General features: G+C 37.5%; 1 protein-coding gene across 1 annotated transcript in view; it reads right to left on the bottom strand.

Annotated features, from left to right (window-relative positions):
* LOC134620328 (uncharacterized) overlaps nt 1–15,425 on the bottom strand; it is a 229,285-nt gene that overhangs the window by 18,900 nt on the left and 194,960 nt on the right. The window contains 1 exon segment of the mRNA XM_065470095.1: nt 8,102–8,114. Coding sequence (XP_065326167.1) covers nt 8,102–8,114 — 13 coding nt within the window.

Genomic DNA, 15,425 nt, shown 5'->3' with positions numbered 1-15,425 from the left:
AAAAAGCTGAAATTTGTGTTGAAAAGAGTAAAAAAAGTTTAATTGTTAACTGAAAGAAATGTTGCCATAAGCGGGATTTGAACCCGGGCCTCCCAGTCTGAGAACGGACGCTCATCTCACTGAGCTAAAACACAGGTCAACCCGGCAAGGAAAATCAGTGAGGCCACTGATAATATGGCAGAAATGGGCAAAAAATATTGCAAAGAAAATTCAATATCTCAAAAAGTATAGAAGTTATGAGCACCAAAAGTCATTGCCGGAAAGAGCAGAAAGAGCAGAATTTTTTAAGATTTGAACGGTGAAAATAGCACAAAAACTGAGGGAGTAGTAGAAGCCCTTTTAGGGCATCCACACAACTAGAAAAATTTGCATTTCCTGCGAAAATGCTGTGTGGATGCCTTGACGCTGAAGCTGTCTGCTGAAAAGCTGAAAAAGATGAAAAGTTGCAAAAAGTTGTTGTGGAGAGACGGACAATTCTGCTGAAATGAGCAGAAGCTGCTGAGAATTGTGCTGATAACAGGTGAAAAGGCTGAAAGTTTTGCAGAAAAGAGGTGGATCAGCAGAATTTCTGCAGAAAAGAGGCAAAGAAGCAGAAACTTGCGCTGAAAAGAGATGAATCAGCAGAGTTTCTGCTGAAAAGAGTTTTTTTTTCTGAAAACCGCCAAAAAAGCTGGAATTTGTGCTGAAAAGGGGTGAAAAAAATGAAAATTTTGCTGAAAGGGGTTAAGAAGCTAAAGTATACCAAATCAAAGTATTTGTGCCAAAACATAGTGTTTCTGCCATATTGTGGTACTACTACATTACAACATGAATACGGATTAAAGATGAAAGAAACTGGCAACAAATTCCTCCACTACAAACCAGTCTGATACCACTTCTTTGCAGTGTTCACGTTTACTAAGGCACTACCCAAAAGGCGCCACAAGAGGGCACTCCAACACAAGAGATGACCTATGTACACTGATGCACTTAGTAACAGTCAGCCTCCTACTTAGCCACTACGTAATACAGCAATATTACAGTGTACAAATTCACATAAATTTGCAGGGGGAACAAACAAAGCAGGAACAAGCCCAAAACAATCAAATAACTGTGCTGCCATAGCTATCGCTAACTAGCACATACGCTAAAGGTAACTAAAACCAATACACACAAGTAGCAGGGTAAACATCTTAAGCATGGAACATTAACTCACGTTTATGTGACACACACCATCCCCAACAAATACAGGATGGGCTATTTGCTCCCCTTCCCAGCAGCTCTCTCCTCAATCGTTAGCCCAGGAACGAAGGAAGACCATCTAGCTCATGAATTCCCTCACTGCTCAGAGGCTGCTGGGTAATGTAGCTCACACTAACACAGGTTTTTCAACAAGCACAAATACTATAACATAGCAGAAATACTGTGATTTTGTTGAAATACTATGCTTTAGGACATATACTATGATTTGGCTCAAATACTATGATATAGCAGCAATACTATGTTTTGGTACAAATGCTGCGCTTAGGCACAAATATTATGATTTGGCAGACACTATGATTTAGCAGAGATAATATGATTTGGCAGAAATACTAAACTTTGGCACAAATACTATAATTGAGTGCAAGTACTTTAAGATAACAGAAATACTATGATTTAGCAGAAATACAATGTTTTTGCAGAAACACTGTAATTTCACTCAAATACTTTGAAATAGCCGTAATACTATGATTTGGCAGAACATAACAGAAATTCTACGACTTAGTAGTAATACTATAACATAACAGAAATATTAATTGGGCACAAATACTATATTTTGGCACAAGTACCATGTTTTGGCAAAATCCCATAATTTGGCACAAATACTATGATTTGGCAGACACTATGATTTAGCAGAGATAATATCATTTGGCAGAAATACTAAACTTTGGCACAAATACAATAATTGAGTACTTTAAGATGAGAGAAATACTATGATTTTGCAGAAATACAATGTTTTTGCAGAAACACTGTAATTTCACTCAAATACTATGAAATAGCAGTAATACTATGACAAAGCAGAAATACTATGACTTAGAAGTAATACTATAACAAAAGGGATTCCTCAAAATACTATGAAATTGCAGTAATTCTATGATTTGGCAGAAATACTGTACTTCGTACAAATACAATGCTTTGGTACAAATACTATATTTTGATTTCAATACTATGATTTGGCACGAGTAGTATGATTTAGTACAAATACTACGAATTGGCAGAAATACTGTGACTTAGTAGTAATACTATAACATAACAGATATACTATGATTTTGCAGACAGTCTATGTTTTTGCACAACTAGCACAATATGGCAGAAATACTATGATTTGGCACAAGTACTATGATTTAGTACAAATACTCTTATTGGCACAAATACTATGTTTCAGTACAAATACTACGATTTGGCAATAATACTGGGTTTTAGCACAACTACTGAGATTTGGGTGAAATACTATGATTTAGAAGAAATACTATGACTTCGTACAAATACAATGTTTTGGTTCAAATAATATGATTTGCAAAAAATACTATGATTTGGTACAAGTACCATGATTTAGTACAAATACTACAATTTCGCTCAAATACTATGAAATTGCAGTGATATTATGATTTTGAAGGAATACTATGATTTGGTAGAAATAGTATGCCTTAGTAGTAATACTATAACATAACAGATATAATGTGATTTTGCAGACATAGTATGTTTTTGCACAAATACTACGATTTCGCTCAAATACTATGGAATTGCAGTAATACTATGATTTGGAATGCTATGATTTGGTAGGAATACTATGCCTTAGTAGTAATACTATAACATAACAGATATACTATGATTTTGCAGAAATTCTATGTTTTTGCACAAATACTACAACAACTACTACTACAAATTCTACAAGAAATACTATGTTGGGCAGTAATAATATTATTTGCTATAAATACTATTATTTGGCACATATACTATAATCAGCAGATATACTATAACATAACAGAAATTCTACGACTTAGTAGTAACACTAATATAACAGAAATTTTAACTGGCCACAAATAACATGATTTGGCACAAATACCATGATTTGGCAAAAAGATACCATGATTTGGCACAAATACGATCATATTGCAGAAATACTATGATTGGGTACAAATACTATGATTTGGCACAAGTACTATGAATAAGTACAAATACTATGATTTGGCAGAAATACTATGATTTAGCAGAAATACTATGTTTTAACATAAATAATATCTTTTCACAGAAATTTCTGCTAAAAGGTACTATTTCTGCTTTTTAGCAGAAATACTGTAATTTTGCATAAATACTATGATTTGGGATAAATACTATGATTTGGCAGATATACTATATTCAGCACATAAACTATAACATAACAGACATTCCTGCACTTAGTAGTAATCTCATAACATAAAATAAATATTATGGTTCTGCCCCAAAACCATGATTTGGCACAAATACCATGATTTTTCAAAAATACTATGATTTAGCAGAAATACTATGATTGAGCAGAAGTACTAAGATGTAGTAGAAGTACTTTGATTTAGCACAAATACTATTATGGAGGAGTAATACTTTAACATGGGAGAAATATTGATACTCACACACATACACATAGAGCAAAGTGTACAGGGGCTGTCAAGAGTCTGGGCTTGGTATATCTAGGTCAGCTAAATTGGCTGCACCTGCTGTAATCAGCCCTTACACACACAGACACAGAGACAGCTATGAGTTTTCTGCAGTGTATTTCTCACATTCAGGATTCCCCTCGAACAAATGGCCATAATTTCCTAACCGTAGGGGCTAGAACGCTCATTCTGACACCGATTTGTTCAGAAGAGATGGGGAAAACTTCAGGCCTTCATAATTCAGAGATAAAATATAAATTATTGAAGATATATGACTTGTAATACACTGTAACTGAGTAGAGGCAAAGCAAAACTGCCTTGACTTGCCCTCAAACAACGTTTTGTAACTCTAAATCTATATGGAGCATCAAAATCATTCTTTCACCGTAAGAAACAGCAGGCTTTGGTGAACAGTCATGGAAAGTTTCAGGTCTCTGTTGAAATCAATCAAAAAGATATGATGAGAGAAAAAAGTGCCTCATTTCCAGAGTTTGAAATCTGAAGAAATCTGAGCGAGGGAAAAATTTCCTACCCTCAAACAAGTGTAATTCATGGCCAAACGGTAATAGGTGAGGAAAAAATTCGTGAATTGTGAGCATCAGGGATGTCTGAAGATATATTGGCACAAGCGTCATGTCTCAACTTTGTTTCGTTAAGGAGATATGACGATTTGAAAATGCCTCTCATTAGAGAATTCCAGCGCTGATTTTGAAGAAACTCTCCATTGAGTTTCTATGGAGAGTTTTGAGACTTTATGTTACTCTGAGGAGATTTGCAAAAAATCTATAAGTCCCACAACAATCATAGTGACATTTTGTGAAAGCCAGCAAAAATACCTACGTCTTGATGTATAATTTGTGGGGGTTGAGTGGAAATTGAGCGAGTAGCAAGAAGTTGTTCAGACATGAAGAGAAAATTCAGAAAGGACGAGTGCACACTCTGAGTTAATTGCATAGCAACCATAACAACGCATGTATTTTCTGAAAAATCACAATTTTGCAACTGAAAACTTAAAGAGGTATAAAATTAAAATGGTAGAAGATCTGAAAAAGCTGAATCAGATAGGAATAGCCCAATAGTCTGAGAACATTTTAAAGTTTGAATGGAGTTTCTAGGTGAAAGTATGACAAAGTAGTTAAGTTTCAAAAACAAGCAAGTTTTAGCAGAATTGTGGAAGTTTTCCATTCATTTCAATGGGACAAATTAAAGGAAAAAAGTGTAATATTTTAAAAAGTATAAGAGTAATAAACACCAAAAGTCATAGCACACATTAGCAGAAATAGCAGAACAGTATAGAGTTTGAACTGAGAAAATCGGTTGAAAACTGAGGAAGTAGTTCAACGGCAAAAAACGTACGGAAGTCCTAAGAATAATAATAAAGAATAAAGAGAAACAGGAACTCAATAGTGTGGAAGCCCTTTGAGGGCATCCACACAATAATAATAATAACTAGAAAAATTTGCATTTCCTGCGAAAATGCTGTGTGGATGCCTTAACGCTGAAGCTGTCTGCTGAAAACCTGAAAAAGATGAAAAGTTGCAAAAAGTTGTATGGTGGTGAAAAAAAAAAATATTGCCCTGAGCAGGATTCGAACCTGGCCCTCCTAGTCTAAAGGCAGCTACTCATCTCACTGAACCAAAGTCATTTGCACAAAAAAAAGAGGTGGAGAGACGGACAATTTTGCTGAAATCAGCAGAAGCTGAGAATTGTGCTGATAAGAGGAGAAAAGGCTGAAAATTTTGCAGAAAAGAAGTGAATCAGCAGAATTTCTGCTGAAAAGAGGTAAAGAAGCAGAACGTTGCGCTGAAAAGAGATGAATCAGCAGATATTCTGCTCAAAAGAGTTTTTTCTGAAAACAGCTGAGATTTGTGCTAATAAGAGGTGAAAAGGCTGAAAATTTTGCAGAGGAGGTGAATAGGCAGAATTTAGGCTGAAAAGAGGTGAAAATTCTGCTAAAGACTTCAATCAGCAGAATTTCTGCTGAAAGAGTTCTGCAGAACTTTTTTCAGAATTCTGCTGAAAAGAGGTTTTTGCTGAAAATAGCTGAAAAAGCTGGGATTTGTGCTGAAAAGTGGTGGAAAAACTGAAAATTTTGCTGAAAAGGGGTGAAAAAGCTGAAATTGAGTTAAAAAGAGTTAAAAAAGTTTAATTGTTAACTGAAAGAAATGTTGCCATAAGCGGGATTTGAACCCAGGCCTCCCAGTCTGAGAACGGCTGCTCATCTCACTGAGCTAAAACACAGCTCAGCACAGCGAGCAGAAACAAGTGACCACATTGATAATGTGTCATAGCACACATTAGCAGAAAGAGCAGAATTTTTTAAAGTTTGAACTGAGAAAATCGGCTGAAAACTGAGGGAGTAGTTAATCGGCAAAGAACGGAGCAACTAGAAGAATAAAGATAAAGAATAAAGAGAAACAGGAAAACAATAGTGTGGATGCCTTGAGGCATCCACACAATAAAGAATAAAGAGAAACAGGAACTCAATAGTGTGGATGCCTCCAGCATCCACACAACTAGAAAGGGAAAATTTCAGAAGAAATTTTATGTGTGCCTATGCCGCTGGTAATCAGTGTAGTCTGCCATTCATACAGCTACAGAGAGCAAAACTCAGCAGAGCAGCCATTCTCCACCATGAACTATGGTAAAAACAAACACCGCTCGCGCCTCACAGATGACAGCTTACAGTTTTGGGTAAAGATGAAGTTACTTCGTATGGCGCCGATTTGCAGACGCTGTGCACACAGGTTCATGAGCAGAAGTCCCATTGTACCACGGCAGATCCGACAATGTTTGCATGAACACGCTTTGAATCATTACGTTATGGACCACTTTTCACACATGGTTGGTGTACCCAAACAGCCGGCTGTAGCTTTTCAACTCACAGCCCGACACACACCCAAAAAACAGCCGAGAGAGCACAGACTACGCCCGAGAGGCGTGATTGCAGGTGCCGCTCAGGTGGGTCCACCTCCCCTGCAGCGGCACTGCAGACCACGCCCCGCCACACACATGAAACACGTAAAATAAATATTTATGCACTTTTGCATTCACTTTTTGTTTTTTGTTATTTTTACACAGTGTTCTGAATGATGAACAATGGTCTACAGCCAATCTTGTGTATTATTATACAAACTTTGGTTGTAAGATTCAGATAACTATTTAATAAAAGCTAAATATTTTATATGAGAGTAAGAAAGAAAAGTATATCTTTGTGTCCACCTTTCTCTGTTAATGCCCTACCTGGCCCCCCTGGCAAAAGCTTTGCTAGATCCGCCCCTGCACAGTTACCAGCTGTCAGCTACACAAAAAAAGGAGCTTGGTGTTTGTCTCTCAGAAACAGTTCATAACTTCCCTTCAACTCATTCATGTCACCTAAGGGTAAACCTGTTTCTCCATCACCAGTTCAGCTCTGATGATTCAGTAAGGACATCTGGTTTGGAACAGCCGTTTTTACAGCTGTGGCTGCAGCAAACATCAGCTGATACTAGAAATTAAAAGCAAATGAATTCTAACAACAGCTGATCAAGCTTAAACATGCTGCTGTTGTTTAGCGCGATAAACAAACAAGAGAGAAAAGCCGATCATTGATCAGTTTCATGACTGAAGTTATGACAGGAGAGGCTCTCATAAAGTTCAACATCGGTAACTTAGCGCGCACACAGCTGTATACAAACTCTGTCGTGCTAGCTAGCACGCAGTACGAGTTATTGTAAGTGACTGAAAAAGTCAGCACAACGAAAATAAACTACACCTAAACTCGGTTTATATCTGACCCAAATAGAGTGCAGGTCATAACTTCTTACCTGAAATTCAGTTCACCTCACGCTCCTGCCTTCGCTTTCCCTGATCCACGATTGACCTCCGCGTTAGCAAACACCGGTCGATCGGCGGTAGCCTCACCGCCTTTTATGTCTCGTTCGCGGCATGTCCTTTCTGTCACACACCGGTGGATAGCTGCCCTCTGTTGTAGCTCCACCACCAAACAACTCAGTTATTTTTTCCACATCAACATCAGCTGATACTAGAAATTAGAAGCAAATGAATTCTAACAACAGCTGATCAAGCTTAAACGTGCAGCTGTTGTTTAGGCGATAAACAAACAAGAGCGAAAAGCCGATCATTGATCAGTTTCATGATTGAAGTTGCAACAGGCAGAGAATGACAGGGGAGGCTTCGTAACGACAGAATAAATCGTAATATTTTCTCTGAATGTGGCACGATTCCGTTTGTACGGCAACTCTACGAACGAACCCTTATGAATAAAATAAAGTCCAACGTCAGTAACTTAGCGCGCACACAGCTGTATACAAACTCCCGTCGTGCTAGCTAGCACGCAGTACGATTGTAAAAAGTCAGCACAATGAAAACAAACTACACCTAAACTCGGTTTATATCTGACCCAAATAGAGTGCAGTTCATAACTTCTTACCTGAAATTCAGTTCACCTCACGCTCCTGCCTTCGCTTTCCCTGATCCACGATTGACCTCCGCGTTAGCAAACACCGGTCGATCGGCGGTCGCGGCATGTCCTTTCTGTCATACACCGGTGGATAGCTGCCCACTGTTGTAGCTCCGCATTATAGCACCACCAAACAACTCAGTTATTTTTTCCACATCCAGCTGTAACTCCGATTCTGTGCGAGCATTTGCGAGAGACCGGGGAGGTGAAAGGAGAGAGAGAGTCCCCTCGCTGTGCATTTGCAGCCAAGTGCGGCAGCTAGCTAGGTAGCCGGCTAGCTGTCAGGCAGGACCGAGGTCGTCAGAGCACTGTCGCTAATATGATAAAACAAGCAGATATTTGAAGTTTACACACCTATATTCTCGCCTGAAAATATCTTAAAAGTTGATTTTGTGACCTAGAAACACTAATAAAAGACATATAAAACGAAGTGGTGGCTGCCATTGTTTAACTCGGCAGAGGTGTGCTATGAATTGTGGGATATGGAGTTTTCCACCAAGCATAGAAGCCATTGTGTTTACCGTAACTATTCAATGGTTCGCGCAACCTTAAAACCTCCAATGGTTCCTGAAAGCAGCGAGGCTGTGCGCGCCATTGATATTGTCATCATTACGGTATCCAAATAAGGGTCGACAGGCTGTACCACTCCCGGCATACCACTAGAGAGAGCCAACACACCACAAATGAAGTTTGAAATTTGTTTCAATGGGACCAAAAGATGGCGCCAACACACCACAAATGAAGTCTGTTTATTTGGCGCCAAAAGATGAATTGGCCTAAATTTGCACTAAAATATTAATATTTAAAAAACTATAAAAGTCATAAACACCAAAAGTCATGACATAATAGTCCAGCTCCAGCCGCACAAAATGATCTAACATATGTAACCCTAATGTCAAAACTGTTCGGCAGAGGAGCGCGGGAACATTTTCACTAAAATATTAATATTTAAAAAACTATAAAATTCATAAACACCAAAAGTCATAGCACACCATTCCAGATCCGGCCGCACAAAATGAGGTAACATATATGAAGCTTGTCTCAAAACTGCGGGGCGTGATACGTGCCGAAATTTAGGCGGAAGATGGAGAACAATAATAACTAGAAAAATTTGCATTTCCTGCGAAAATGCTGTGTGGATGCCTTAACGCTGAAGCTGTCTGCTGAAAATGACTGAAAAAGATGAAAAGCTGCAAAAATTGTATGGCCGTAAAGAAACTGAAAAATTCTGCTAAATACACGTGGCTAAACGGAACGTGGCTAAAATGTAATAACTTAGCAGAACTGCAATAACTTAGAGGAAACATAATACTTGGCAGAAATACAATAGCATAGCAGAACTTAGCAGAAATATTGCAACTTAACAGAAACATTATAACTTCTCAAAAATACAAGACTTTAGGATAAGATAACAGAAAGAATATATTTAGCCAGAAATACTTAAACATTATGGAAACACTATGATTTAGAAAAATAGTACAACATAGCAGAAATACTGTGTTTTACCAGAGACACTGTGATGAACTATGAATATTGTAATTTTAAATTAAGACTATGTTTTAGCACAAATAGTCTGGTTTAGCACAAATATTATAACATAGCAGAATACACTTATATAGCAGAAAAATGCTATACTTGGAAAGAAAAATATAATATAGTAGAAATACTATGATTTAGCACAAATACTGTAATCAGCACATATACTGTAACAAGACAAAAATTCCTCCACTTAGTAGTAATACTATAACAGAAGACAAATGTTATGATTTGGCACAAAAAACAAGATTTGGCAAAATACTATGATTTAGCAGAAATACTATGATTGAGCAGAAGTACTAAGACGTAGTAAAAGTACTTTGATTTAACAGAAATACAATTATGGAGGAGTAATACTTTAAAATGGGAGAAATATTGATACACACACACATACACAGAGCCTAAAGGGAAGAGTATTTGTGCCATGGAGTGTTAACAAGAATCTGAGGTCCATATTAGAAAAGCTGGTAAAATCATAAAAGTTTACAGAATACTGTAAAAGGCTTTCTCTCTCTCTCTCTGTGTGTCTCACACACACACACCACACACACACACACACACACACACACACACACACACACACACACACACACACACGGCGAGAGAAGCAAGTTTCTAGGTCAGTCAAGCAGCCTGGGAGCTGCTAAATTTGAATCCACCAATCAGAGAGGCTGTGTACTTTTTCCCGCCAAAACAGGTGTACACACGCAGCACAGAGACAGGATTTTTGTAGTCTATTTCTCATAGTGAGGACTCCCCTGAAACAAATGACCATAATTTCCTAACCGTAGGGGCTAGAATGGTCATTCTTACACCGTTTTGTTCAGAAGAGAGTGAGGAATCTTCAACTGTTGACAATTTATCATTAAAATATGGATTTTTAGAGATATATGACATGGATGACTTGTTGGATTAGAAGCCACGAAGGCCCCAATATGCAAATTTGATTGCCTCAACCCACATATATGATTGGCTGGCTGGGAAGCAGTCCAGGCCCTGATTTGTAAATTTGAATGTCTCATCCCTAAGATATGATTGGCTGGCTGGGAAGCCGTGCAGGCCCTGATATGTAAATTTGAATGTCTCAGGCCTCACAGAGGATTGGCTGCCTGGGGACCTGGCAGTAATATATAGAAATAGTATGATTAAGCATAAATACTACATTTAGTAGAAATACTATGTTTTAGCACAAATCCTATAAAGAGCAGAAATACTGTACTATGATTTGGTAGAAAAACTATAATTAATCAGAAATACTATATTTTGCACAAATCCTATAAAATAGCAGAAATAGTATGATTTAGCATAATAGTAATAACTTAAACAGAAAAATTGGAAAAGCAAAATGGACAGCTGAAAAAATGCTGAACATGCTGAGGGTCCCTCAAATATACTTGTTAAATGAAAAAAATCAGCAAAAAAATATATAACAGCCACACAATCACAAATATGTACACATAAGGAAACACACATGCACAGAGAGACACACACACAAGATCCAATTTAGTCAACCAGTCTAAATATATTGAATTTAAATCTTACAATGAGATCACCCCATTAAAAGGCTTTCTCTCTCTCTCTCTCTCTCTCTCTCTCTGTCACACACACACACACACACACACACACACACACACACACACACACACACACACACACAGGGAGAGAGAAGTAAGTTTCTAGCTCAGTCAAGCAGCCTGGGAGCTGCTGAATTTGAATCCACCAATCAGAGAGGCTGTGTACTATTTCCCGCCAAAACAGGTGCACACACGCAGCACAGAGACAGGATTTGTGCTGTCTATTTCTCATAGTGAGGACTCCCCTGAAACAAATGACCATAATTTCCTAACCGTAGGGGCTAGAACGGTCATTCTTACACCGTTTTGTTCAGAAGAGATGGGGGAATATTCAAGTGTTGACAACTTATCATTAAAATATGAATTATTAAAGATATTTGACTTCTAATGCACCATAACTGAGTAGAACAAAGCAAAAACTGCCTTGACTTGCCCTCAAACAACGCTTTCTAACTCAAAATCTATTTGGAGTATCGATATCATTCTTTCACCGTAAGAGACAGCAGGCTTTGGTGAAGAGTCATGGAAATGTTCAGGTCTCTGTGGAAATCCATAAAAAAGATATGACGAGAGAAAAAAGTGCCTCATTTCCAGAGTTTGAAATCCGAAGAAATCTGAGCGAGGGATGAATTTCCTACCCTCAAACAAACCCAATTCATGGCCAAATGGTAATAGGTGAGAAAGAATTTCTTGAATTGTGAGCGTCAGGAGTGTCTGAAGATATATTGGCACAAGCCTCATATCTTAACTTCGCTGCGTTCAGGAGATATGAAGATTTGAAAATGCCTCTCATTAGAGAAATCCAGCGGTGATTTTGACCAAGCTCTCCATTGACTTTCTATGCAGAGTTTCCAGACTTTGTGTTGGTCTGAGGAGATTTGCCAAAATTCTATTATACAGAAATACTGTAATCAGCACATATACTGTAACATGACAGAAATTCCTCCACTTAGTAGTAATACTATAACATAACACAAATATTGTGATTTAGCACAAAAACCATGATTTGGCAAAATACTATGATTGAGCAGAAGTACTAAGATGTAGTAAAAGTACTTTGATTTAACAGAAATACAATTATAGAGGAGTAATACTTTAAAATGGGAGAAATATTGATACACACACACATACACAGAGCCTAAAGGGAAGAGGATTTGTGCCATGGAGTGTTAACAAGAATCTGAGGTCAATATTAGAAAAGCTGCTAAAATCATAAAAGTTTGCATAATTGTAGTAAATGATCAATATGAATTAGTGGTCTGTGACAGTGTAGTAAATTGTAGGTAAAAAAAACATGTTGACCAAGGTGGAATTGAACCTACGACCTTTGGGTTGCAGACCTGTGTCATTACAAACTGTGCCACTGGGAAAGAGAGCGAGCACCTGGAAAACAGGGTGATGAGCAGTCAGAATTAGATCGCGGTGAGAGGCAAAGAGCGCCGTTTTTTGGAGTTACAAAACGTCATGTAACTCAAAAACTAGGTGGACTAGAAGCATAATTCTTATACTGGGTGAATCAGCGGACTTTGGTGTACTTTGACTGTGATTTGCATTGCTCTTTGTACATCTGTCGCTGAGATATGACGAGAGAAGAAAGGGCAGACCTCAGATATGATTGGCTGGCTGGGAAGCCGTGCAGGCCCTGATACAAAAATTTGAATGTCTCAGTCCTCACAGAGGACCTGGCAATAATATATAGACATAGTATGATTAAGCATAAATACTACATTTAGCAGAAATACTGTATTAAGCACAAATCCTATAAAAAGCAAAAATACTATATTAAGCACAAATCCTATAAAAAGCAGAAATACTATATTAAGCAATATAAATATCCTATAAAAAATCCTATGAAAAGCAAAAATACTGTACTATGATTTGGTAGAAAAACTATAATTAATCAGAAATACTATATTTGGCAGAAATACTATATTTAGCACAAATCTTGTAAAATAGCAGAAATAGTATGATTTAGCACAATAGTAATAACTTAAACAGAAAAATTGGAAAAGCAAAATGGACAGCTGAAAAAATGCTGAACATGCTAAGGATCCTTCAAATGTAATTGTTAAATGAAAAAAAATCAGCAAAAAAAAGTATAACAGTCACACAATCACAAATATGTACACATATGGAAACACACAAGCACAGAGAGACACACACAGGATCAAATTCAGTCAACCAGTCTAAATATATTGAATTTAAATCATACAATAAGATGCTCCCATAAAAACTCTCTCTCGCCCTCTCTTTCTCTCTCTCTCTCTCTCTCTCTCTCACACACACACACACACACACACACACACACACATACATAGGGAGAGACAAGCAAGTTTCTAGGTCAGTCAAGCAGCCTGGAAGCTGCTAAATTTGAATCCACCAATCAGAGAGGCTGTGTACTTTTTCCCGCCAAAACAGGTGCAGCCGTTTTTACACACTCAGCACAGAGAGAGACAGGATTTCTGCAGTGTATTTCTCATAGTGAGGATTCCTCTCAAACAAATGGCCATAATTTCCTAACCGTAGGGGCTAGAACGGTCATTCTTACACCGTTTTGTTCAGAAGAGATGGGGGAATCTTCAACTGTTGACAATTTATCATTAAAATATGAATTATTAAAGATATTTGACTTGTAATGCACCATAACTGAGTAGAGGCAAGCGAAAACTGCCTTGACTTGCCCTCAAACAACGCTTTCTAACTCTAAATCTTTTTGGAGTATTGATATCATTCTTTCACCGTAAGAGACAGCAGGCTTTGGTGAACAGTCATGGAAATTTTCAGGTCTCTGTGGAAATCCATGAAAAAGATATGACGAGAGAAAAAAGTGGTTCATTTCCAGAGTTTGAAATCTGAAGAAATCTGAGCGAAGGACGAATTTCCTACCCTCAAACAAGTGTAACTCATCTCAGAACGGTAATAGGTGAGAAAAAAATTCTTGAATTGTGAGCGTCAGGAGTGTCTGAAGATATACTGGGACAAGCCTCATGTTTTAACTTCGCTTCGTTAAGGAGATATGACAATTCGAATATGCCTCTCATTACAGAAATCAAGCGGTGATTTTGAACAAACTCTCCATTGACTTTCTATGGAGAGTTTTCAGACTTTGTGTTGGTCTGAGGAGATTTGCCAAAATTTTATAAATCTCACAACAATGATGGTGACATTTTCGGAAAGCCAGCAAAAATGCCTACGTTTTGATGTATAATTTGTGGAAGTTGAGTGAAAATTGAGCAAGTAGCAAGAAGTTGTTCGGACATGAAGAGAAGACTGCGAAACCTACAGTGGCACACTGGAAGCCAAGTGCATAGCAACCATAACAACGCATGTATTTTCTGAAAAATCACAAAAATGAAACTCAAAACTTAAAGAGGGATAAGATGAAAACGGTAACAGATATGAAAAAGCTGAATCATTCATGAATAGCCCAATAATTTGTGAAGATTTTAAAATTTGAATGGTTGTTCTAGGCGAAAGTATGAGAATGTAGTTAAGTTTCAAAAACAAGCAAGTTTTAGCAGAATTGTGGAAGTTTCCCATTCATTTCAATGGGACAAATTAAAGGAAAAAAGCTTAATATTTTTAAAAGTATAATAGCATAAAATACCAAAAGTCATAGCCATCATTAGCAGAAATAGCAGAATAGTTTAAAATTTGAACGGTGAAAATCGGCTGAAAATTGTTAAAGTAGTTAAGTGCCAAAAAACGTGCAAAAAGTGGCAACTAGAATAATAAAGTATAAAGAATAAAGAGAAACAGGAACTCAATAGTGTGGATGCATAAAGCATCCACACAACTAGAAAAAATTTGCATTTCCTGCGAAAATGCTGTGTGGATGCCTTAACGCTGAAGCTGTCTGCTGAAAAACTGAAAAAGATGAAAAGTAGCAAAAGTTGTATGGTTGTGAAAAAAAAAGTTGTCTTAAGCAGGATTTGAACCTGGGCCTCCTGGGTTCAAGGCAGCAACCATACTTACTGTGCCAAACTCACTCTGACAAAGGAAGAGATGGAGAGACTGACAATTATGGTGGAATGAGCAGAAGCTGCTGAGGATTGTCCTGATAACACATAAAAGCGCAGAAAATTTCGCAGAAAAGAGGTAAATAAGCAAACAAACGTAATTCATTGCTCAACGGTAAGATAATTGTAAAAACTGATTCCACTGTGAGTGTCAGCAGTGTCTGAAGATATATTGGCACAA

This window comes from Pelmatolapia mariae, linkage group LG3_W (genome assembly GCF_036321145.2).
Source record: "Pelmatolapia mariae isolate MD_Pm_ZW linkage group LG3_W, Pm_UMD_F_2, whole genome shotgun sequence".
NCBI lineage: Eukaryota > Metazoa > Chordata > Actinopteri > Cichliformes > Cichlidae > Pelmatolapia > Pelmatolapia mariae.
Note: the sequence above shows the minus strand (reverse complement) of the source record. Positions and strands in the feature narration are given on the sequence as shown.